The sequence below is a fragment of the Sipha flava genome, unplaced genomic scaffold (assembly GCF_003268045.1).
Source record: "Sipha flava isolate LNK unplaced genomic scaffold, YSA_version1 37_pilon_pilon, whole genome shotgun sequence".
NCBI classification, from domain to species: domain Eukaryota; kingdom Metazoa; phylum Arthropoda; class Insecta; order Hemiptera; family Aphididae; genus Sipha; species Sipha flava.
Genome location: NW_020273087.1, coordinates 2,698,303 through 2,707,539, shown reverse-complemented (window position 1 = coordinate 2,707,539; position 9,237 = coordinate 2,698,303). Strand labels below are relative to the sequence as shown.

The following is a 9,237-nucleotide window of genomic DNA, read 5'->3' as shown; positions in this document are numbered from 1 at the left end:
TAACATGATACAATTTAATTTTGATTAAAAATAAAACTAGAAATTTGTCTAGTTGTCTCTATGAGTTTCTAACTACAATTTATTTTAAGAATTTTCTCAAAATTGTATCATCAAATGTATTAATTAAATAAGTAAATAACTTTTAAATCAAACTAAAATTATTCTTTTTGTTTTATATTTATTATTTCAAATTTTAATAGTCATTAATTTTATTGAAATATATACTTTGGGTAAATACTAGTTCAACACAATATCAGTTGCAATGACCATTTAATTACCATAAACAACTAAAAGAAATGAAGTGAAAATAATATTAATAAAATATAAAAATATTGTATAAATTTACATTATTAGCAATAGTATAAATTATTCACTATTATCCTCTTCCTTGTTCTTTTCAGACTTCTTTTTCTTCTTTTTGTGACGATGTCTAGACCCACTTCTACTTCGAGACTTGTGTTTCCTAGAACGTTTTTCATGACTACGACTTCTAGAACGATGACGATGAGACCTGATAAAAATTCATTTTCATTAAAATAAAATTACAATTATTTATTAAATAAAAATATATTTAAATAAAGAATTTGTAATTACTTGTGTTTATATTCCCTTTCTTCTTTATAGCTTGTTTCTGGACTTTCAACACCATCACTAAAATAATTTAAAATATATTTTTCAATAATTAGGTAAGTAGTATAGTAATATGACACAATGACTTATTATTAACTAACCTCTCTCTGTGTCTACTACGTTCTCTGTCCCTATCACGTTCTCGTTCACGATCCCTATCACGATCTCTTTCACGGTACCGATTACGACCTTCACGTTCTCGTTCATATGCTCGATCTTCTGGTTCTTTTTTAACACGGGAGGCATAATATTCTTTATCTCTTACCAAATCCTATAAAATATAATAGTGAAAATTACAATCATAATTTACAACATTATTAGTTAGCTTACAGGTCTTGATTTGTTGTAAGAATCTCCATTTGCCAGCGTGGGAATGTTCTCTATACTTTTAATGTTGGAATTCCAACTCTAGTTTATAAAAATAAATATAAATAATAATAATATATAATAAAAATATATTTATGTCTTAATAATGTATCAGTTATTTATACCTAAAAATAATTTTTTAAATAAAATGTACTTTAAATATTTAATTACTTGATTCCATTGCATATCTTGAGTAGGTTCAAATGCATTATAATATGGATCTGGTTCATGTGGATAATATTCTGGTTCATAGTTAAGTGGTGGAGGAGCAAATCTAAATTATAAATTACAAAGAATAAGATAGAGTTTTTGAATTAATTTGAAGGTTCAAATTTACCCTGGTGGTGGTATTGAATTTATGGAACTTGGAATCATTGGTGGAGGTACATCAAAATTAGTTGGAATTATCGGTGGAGGTACAGATAAATCTGGAGTTGAAAAATGTTTACGGCTGTATTCTCTCCTCTCAGCTGTCATTACCTAAATTCATATATATATATATACATACACACATATATATATATACATAATTAATGAATAAATAAATATAGAATTTATAGTAATATTATTATTAACAAACAGTTTCAAAAGAAATAACTGATTTATTAAATTATTTAAAATTATTTGGTGTCACATTAGCAATATTCCATTGCCTTAAACATTTATACATTTCAAAATATTTCAAATTATATATCATTATAAAATTAACTATACGTACTTCAATTGTGTTTTCCTTGGGCGGAGGATTTGGTGTTTGAAATTTAGGGCTAGATTTAACATCTAAGGTTGGAATCAAATTATTATTTGCTGTTGTTGTAGAAGTTTGTTGGTTATGCATAGCCAATGTTGCCATTCCAACTAATGATTCATTACAACGCATTTTCCTTTGACGTTCACAGTATGCTAACCATGTGTTTTCATTAAACCCATAGTTAAAATAATCTAAATACAAAAGCAAAAAATATTAGTGTAATAATAAATTTTATTAGATAATTTATAATATGGGAGTTATAATCATTGAATATAATTATTATATCATTTTTATTAATTATTAATATATTATTATATTATATTATTATTATTATTATATATATCAAACATAATATTTATCCATAAATACATACATAATACATACTTAATAATTGCAAATAATTGAAATAATTAAAAACTTAAAGTAAAATATAAATAATAAAATTTTTAGGGATACATAATACATTTGTTAAAAAATTAAAAATTTTCTTCTTAAAATTGTTTTAAATCTATAAAATATGACCAATATTTGGAACTTTTAAAATGCATCAAAATTCTCTTCAATCTTTGTATTTAATTGCCATTTTATGGTCATTAATGAGAATAAAGTCACAAAAAAAAAAAAAATTCATCATACCAGTAATATCTGCACCAGGTTTTAACCAGGGTTTTTCTTCAGTAGTTTCAATAGAATACTCGTGAGCAGGAACACCATTTATAGTGCCCATACTTTCAAAATCTTCAACATTAAATTTTCCTTGATGCTAAAAATATAAAATATATGAATAGGAAATGTAAGAAAAAACACATTTTTACTAAATAAATCTAAAATCAAGCAGTAGTTATTTGAATTTTGGTAATTTAAAATCTTTGATAACAAAGATGACACAGAGAAAAAAATTTTCAAATATAGGTTATTTAATATTTAATTTTTCTTTTTTAGATTTGAATGATCATGACTAACACTACTAAAGTTTGAATAATTTAAAAAAAATGTAATTTTCAGGTTTCATTAAGAATCTGTGATAAAGGAATGAATATTAGGTATAATTATTATATGAGTCGTCCAGTTGCAAAAGGTAGTATGTCCAAACAAATAAAGTTTTCACAAACAGCAAAAAACTGATATTTCCATTAATATTTTATAAAACGTCACCATTTTTTTTTCATAAATATATATAAAAAAAAACATTTTACTTTTTTTAGACTATAGAAATCGTGGATAAGTAGTTTTTTAAATAATTTATATTTAAAATTGGACATATTCTCTTTTGCAACTAAAATATGGACATACTACCTTTTGCAACTGGACGACTCATATATTATATTATATGTTAATATAATATTAAATTTAGCGTATTATTTAATGATACAATAAATTGATAAAATAAGATTTTTATCACTTAATCGGTAAAACATAATACCCAAGATGCACTCAATGTTCAAATTAGAAAAACTAAAATAATATTTTCTATTCTAAATATAAAATTTGTACTTATAAAAATATTAAGTTCTTTATCTTAATCTTTTTTTTAATAATTCAATATAATTTAACATTCACTGATGATTTAATGAATATAAACATAAGAGAAATAAAATGATATGCAACAAATCATAATTAAATAATTTTGCTTACTTTACTTCCAGCTGACATTCCCGGTATATTTGTTAATGTTAGTAAGTTATTCCGTTTTAAATTTATTCCAGCAGTAGATGGACTTGAATTTTGTTGGGAAAGAGATGCCATATTGGTTTCCATTGAAGACAAAGTAAAATTTCCAGCTGCTACAACAATATCATCATCACTATCTTCTTCACTGTCTTCAGATGATATTTCTTTATCATCATTGTTTTCTTCAGTAATTTTTTCAGGAGCATCCGAGTCTTCTTCAGTTGCAGTTTCAATTGTGTTAGTTTCAACTGAATCTTTAAGAGGTTCAACTAAACTTTCAGATTGAATTCCTGATCCTCCTAAAAATATTTCTGGACTACGTGGTCGATTAGGATCATCATTAATCAATTCTTTCACAGGAGGAGGCACATCTATGCTTCCTAAAAATAAAAATTTAATTATGACAATTTTACTTAGTAAACAAATAAATCTCATAAATACAAATAAAATTAGATAAAATAGACAAAATGTGTTAGGATGATTATTAATAATATTAATACAATACACAAAATAAATATTTTTATTTTTGGCATTTTGAATTCCAAAAATTATCAAATAATTGTTATTTCATTACTGAAAGTATATAATTAATGTAAAAAAATTATATGATTTAATATAAAATATAATTTAAATTTCTAAGATTAAAAGATATAAATAGTTTGGTAGTTATTTATTCTATTAGCAAAAAGAAATGTTTATATAAATGTAAGGGTAATAAAAGGTAATGATAAATAGAATTTAATAACATTTTTTTAGAAAAATAGTTCTTATCATTGGTATATTAATTAATCATCACAACCTGATAGTTTTTTAACTCATAAAAATTTATAAATAGGAACTAAGTAGCTAATATTCTACTTCGAGGGATATTTTTGAAATTAATTATGCATGGATATAAATATTTTGAACTTGTAATTTCAATTATAAAGAAAAACAAGTTAATTAAAAAAAAAACTTTTATTTTTAACTTAATATATCATATCCGTTGATATGCAATAGTTATAATTCTTATATGTATTTAATTCATTTAAAATGATGTATTTATAATAAATTTGTACTGTTGAATAAAAAAATTAGGATATGCAATAATTGTTAGTGTATAATAGGTAACTATAAATGTAGCGACTTAGAAATACTATTGTTAAATGTGCTCATACTAGTAGTACAAATAAGTGTAAAATTGTACTTAAAATGTCTAAGTACCAGTAAAAAAAAAGCAAAATTTTTTTCAATTTTGCAGGAGTGCTAATAAGACTTCTAACACCACTGAATTAATAATTTAATTATTTAATTAATTTAATATTTTAAATAAACTAATATGAGTATCAAGGGAAAATAATAAAATTTCATAATGTTAATAAGTAAAATGATTTAAAATATTACCTGGTCCTGGATTTGCCAAGAATTCCATAAGACGTGCTTCCTACAAGTAAAACAAAATGTAAAGAATAAAGAATTTTTTTAAATTTTAGTTGAATAATTATTCTAAAAAATATTACCTCATCTGCCACAATACCAATAAAATCAGTTGGTTTAACATCTTGAACTGATGTACCAACAGGGTCGAGGTTTGAATTCGAGTCCCCATATAACCACTGATCATCGTCTCCATTGTCAGCTATGGTTTCTTCGGTCTTAGAATCTGCCATCGTGTGGCAGTAATTTTATGAGTTCCAAATAATTTTCAATGTTTCATGATCATAGGATAAATTCGTTACATCTCAATATCAAGATATTTTGACGCACCTATAAGAACATTAATATTAAATATTATTTTATATTAAACAAATGTTAATGATAACTGTTACCTAATATTTTTTATCATGATAATAAAAAATTAGATTACCAAAGATGATACAATCACGAATTAAATAACATTCAATAATTTAGACAAATATAATTATTGTTAATATGTATACTGATGATGTTCTTTGAAATAGTGAATTACTATAAAAAAAAAAATATTTTAACCATGCAAAAGAATAATTTTAAATGTTGACTATATTTTGAGGTTAGAATATTATATAGTTAAAAACCGAGGGAAATTTGTTTTTCTAAAACAAAAATGATACCAATCACAATTTAAATTTTATAAGTTTATAAGTCAATGACAGTGGTCTGAATTTCACTAATACTATCCATAACTTGTAATACTTTTCGTTTTCCATTATTTTAATCATACTTGGATGACTAAATTAATAATTTCTACAGTTTATATTCGTTTTTAATTTTAACATCTACCAGTTTAACAATTAATGATTTTACATTTTTAAAAATTTTCTGGTATTCAACAAGATGATTTTGTAAATTACAGTCTTAAAATGGAACAATCAATTAATGAAGATAACAACGATATTGAAGTGCAGTTTATTGATGATCAATCAGTCATCCATATTATTAAAGATGAGACGGCACAAGGTTAGCTTTAGATTATCTATCTATTATGGCATTATAAATATATTATTTTTTATTGAAAAGTATTTATATTTTGCAAATTACTAAGTTTTTTTAGTATGAATATAAAGTATACTGCATTTATTTTAAATAAATTTAACTTATATGCATAGAAGTATAAAAATGATAAATTTCAGAGAATACTTCAAAAATCTTAACTGGAACACCAAAAAACCGTAAAGATATTGTTCATAAATCTGCAGCATTAATTAATAGTAAGTATATATTTGTGAAAAATCGTTATAACTTTGAATATAAATAATTTTTTATTTCATATATATTATTTTAGTACTACTTAATGAAATAAAACTTTATTATTCATATCCTATGCTCAATTATTTATTGTATTTGTAAATGGTTATAGTTTGATTACATTTCATTATTTTAAATTATTGATTTGTTAATAATTCTTTAGGTAAAAAATCCAACCGAACATCAAATGATAATAGTTATGACCGAAAACATAGTGACAATGAATTAAATACCATATTAAAACCAAAAGGTAAATGATTATATTTAAATACCCTTCAAATGTTATTTATAATGAAAAATCTTTTTTTTATTTGTAGCATTATTTGTGGATGGAGATGTTCCAGGTGAATGTATGTTTAGTTTTAATTCAAAACATAGAAAATCATCTACAAATCAACTATCTATACCAAAAACTCCTGCAAGTAAAAAAAAAATGAATACAATTATTGGTATTAAACAACATAACAAGAGTCACCAAGATGACAATACAAGTAATAATAAATGTATTATATTAGTTTTCAACGTATATTAGTAAATTACTCTTCCATATTCTTCTGCAATGGCATATCTTATGTATTTAAAATATTTTCAAATTAATGAAAACAAAAATGTCTGTTTTGTAATTTTTTGAATTTTAGTAAAATTATATTTGATTCATAATTATTTTTTTTTTTTTAAACAATAATTCATGGTCTTCAACTTAATATGTTTTTAGTTAACATATTAGTGCTATAGTTAAACTAATCATTTTGTAATTTATCAGTTTTATAACCGTTACTTATTTTAAAATATAATTGTAATCATTATTTTTATACAATTGTTAATAGTTAGCTTGAACATCATTATACATCAATACATTTTTATCTTTTTATGAAATTCATAATTTTTTTAGTCTTATTCTATGATGTAAGTGAAAACAAATCTGAAACGCCTTACAAGAAATTAACTAGAGCATCATATAAATCAGCTACACCAAATGCCAAAAATGAAATATCAAACGATGGTAATAAGCCAATGACTAAATATATTATACTTTGTTTTTATTATTGTTTATTATTTAAAATAATTTTCTTTTAGATAGTAAATTTGGTTATGTTACACCTACAAAATCAAAAACTATGCATACTCCAAATAATAACAAAACTAAAAATGTTACAGAATGTACAACTTATATTAATTTAACTCCCAAAACTCCTAGGTCGAAGAAATATGTTAGCACTGAAGATATGGAAACAAAAACACCTAAAACTGTCCGAAAACTTCTTGCAAAAGGTTTTTTAGTTATTCATTGACTTGAAACCAAGTACTTATAATACATAAATATTTATTTTTTCAGGAATAGCGATTCAAAAAAGTGAATTGCTTAATGAATTAAATGATTCTGATTATAGTATCAGTGACAAAAGTGATGAAAGTGACAGTGATTCTAATGATTTAAATGATAACATATTACAACCACAAGTAAATTTATCTAGAGATGTTTCATTAAGAAGATCATGTAGAAAGAAAGAAGTACCATATGTAAGTATTATTATTGTTGTTAAATATTTATTTTTTTAATTAAATATTTTTTTAGGTGTATAGGTGTGAAGAATACTTCTTATCTAAATCAGCAAAATCTATTAAAAAATCTAAGACATCAGATAATACATTAAAATTATTGAAAAATCCTGCTTTAGATAAAGAACAAGTCGATAAATTATCAGAAGATTCTAACATTACACACAATAAAAAGTTGATAGCTCTTTATAAAGATATTATATCAAATTTTCCATACTGGTTGTGTTTACTAAAGTAATTATTAGTAATAATTACTATATAAACAATTAAACCTTTTACTATCTCATAATAATAAATCAAAACCAATTTTTTGATTTTATTTTTTTTTTCAGGGAAGGGTTTAATTTATTACTTTATGGATTTGGTTCTAAAAGACAGATTATTAATGATTTTAGGATATCTATGTTAAAGAATGAGTCCACATTAGTTATTAATGGATTTTTTCCTGGACTAACTTTGAAAGAAGTATGAAATTATATATATCTGAATTACTTAATTGATTATTTATATTATTAATTTACATTAAACATTTGCTGTTTTATAGATACTGGAATCCTTAACCATTGATTTACTAGCTCTAGATAGTTGTCCAGGAAGTGCTGAACTTGTAATACAGCAAATTGAAGAAAAACAAAAATTAAAAAATGCTGAACATATTTATATTCTTATTCATAATTTAGATGGTGTTGAATTACAAAACTACAAAATACAACATGTACTTTCAAGGATTTGTTCATTAAAAAATGTGCACCTTATAGCATCTATTGATAGAGTAAATGCAGCTTTGAGTGAGTGTGAAAACTATTCAAAATTTGGCGAATACCTTGACTTTTTATAAAATTAATTAATAATTAAAAAAACTTTTAGTGTGTGATAATACAAAATTGGGCGATTATAATTTTATATGGATGGACTGTACTAATTATTTACCATATACTGTTGAAACTGATTTTGAACAATCTGTAATGATCAAAAATATAGGAACACAACATTCATTATCAGGATTAAATAATGTTTTCAAATCACTTACATCTAATACTAAAAAAATACTGTTGTTGTTGATTAAAGATCGTATTGATAATAAGAATGATAAAAAATATGGAGGTAAATAAATTTATAATTGTTTATTAAATTTCTTTGAAAACAACAATTTGACTATTATTTTTTAATCATATGCAGGAGTTCCATTTTCTATTCTTTATCGCTGGTGTCGTCAGCAGTTTCTAGTTAGTACAGATTTAGCACTGAGAAGTCAACTAACCGAATTTGTTGATCACGAATTAGTGAAGTGGAAACGTGATGCTGATGTTCTTTATGTTCCTGTAGATGTTGATGTTCTTATTCAGTTTTACAAACAAAATGAAGATGACAATGAATAAAATTCAATATTTTATGTATTTAGTTTTAAAATGCCTAATAGAATAATTTGTGGAAGTACTTATAAATTATTATAATATAATATACAGCATAATAAAAATTATTTTCATATGTTTAGACTATTCTATGTTTTATTTTTCAACATTAATTTTATAAAACTTAATGTTACATATTAT

The 9,237-nt window shown here is 23.4% G+C and overlaps 2 protein-coding genes across 3 annotated transcripts; one reads left to right on the top strand and one right to left on the bottom strand.

The window, feature by feature from the left end:
* Window positions 1-297: 297 nt before the first annotated feature.
* LOC112688132 (pre-mRNA 3'-end-processing factor FIP1) lies at window positions 298-5,295 on the bottom strand. Of its 2 annotated transcripts, XM_025561181.1 has the most exons (12): window positions 5,227-5,295; window positions 4,918-5,164; window positions 4,802-4,841; window positions 3,383-3,798; window positions 2,384-2,510; window positions 1,715-1,938; window positions 1,334-1,476; window positions 1,168-1,270; window positions 961-1,038; window positions 732-901; window positions 595-651; window positions 298-511 (listed from the first exon to the last, which is right to left on the bottom strand). In XM_025561181.1, the coding sequence occupies exons 2-12, from the start codon at window positions 5,065-5,067 to the stop codon at window positions 367-369; spliced, it is 1,653 nt and encodes a 550-aa protein (XP_025416966.1). In that variant the 5' UTR covers window positions 5,068-5,164; window positions 5,227-5,295; the 3' UTR covers window positions 298-366. The 2 variants fall into 2 exon arrangements, with proteins under 2 accessions (XP_025416966.1, XP_025416965.1); XM_025561180.1 differs by lacking the exon at window positions 5,227-5,295 and having other exon boundaries at window positions 4,918-5,210.
* Window positions 5,296-5,511: 216 nt separating this feature from the next.
* On the top strand, window positions 5,512-9,135 carry LOC112688129 (origin recognition complex subunit 2). The gene is made up of 12 exons (XM_025561177.1): window positions 5,512-5,836; window positions 6,010-6,087; window positions 6,288-6,374; window positions 6,442-6,615; window positions 7,017-7,127; window positions 7,202-7,396; window positions 7,461-7,645; window positions 7,701-7,918; window positions 8,017-8,149; window positions 8,229-8,472; window positions 8,552-8,788; window positions 8,864-9,135. The coding sequence occupies exons 1-12, from the start codon at window positions 5,740-5,742 to the stop codon at window positions 9,061-9,063; spliced, it is 1,959 nt and encodes a 652-aa protein (XP_025416962.1). The 5' UTR covers window positions 5,512-5,739; the 3' UTR covers window positions 9,064-9,135.
* The last annotated feature ends 102 nt before the right edge of the window (window positions 9,136-9,237 follow it).

Bases quoted from the DNA above. Each gene is read 5' to 3' on its own strand.
- LOC112688132 (XM_025561181.1), bottom strand. From the start codon at position 5,067: ATGGCAGATTCTAAGACCGAAGAAACCATAGCTGACAATGGAGACGAT. The intron at 4,842-4,917 runs GTAATATTTTTT...TTTTACTTGTAG, and splicing joins TTGGTATTGTGGCAGATGAG to GAAGCACGTCTTATGGAATT. The intron at 652-731 runs GTTAGTTAATAA...AAATTATTTTAG, and splicing joins CGTAGTAGACACAGAGAGAG to TGATGGTGTTGAAAGTCCAG.
- LOC112688129 (XM_025561177.1), top strand. From the start codon at position 5,740: ATGGAACAATCAATTAATGAAGATAACAACGATATTGAAGTGCAGTTT. The intron at 7,128-7,201 runs GTAATAAGCCAA...ATTTTCTTTTAG, and splicing joins AAATGAAATATCAAACGATG to ATAGTAAATTTGGTTATGTT. The intron at 8,789-8,863 runs GTAAATAAATTT...AATCATATGCAG, and splicing joins GAATGATAAAAAATATGGAG to GAGTTCCATTTTCTATTCTT.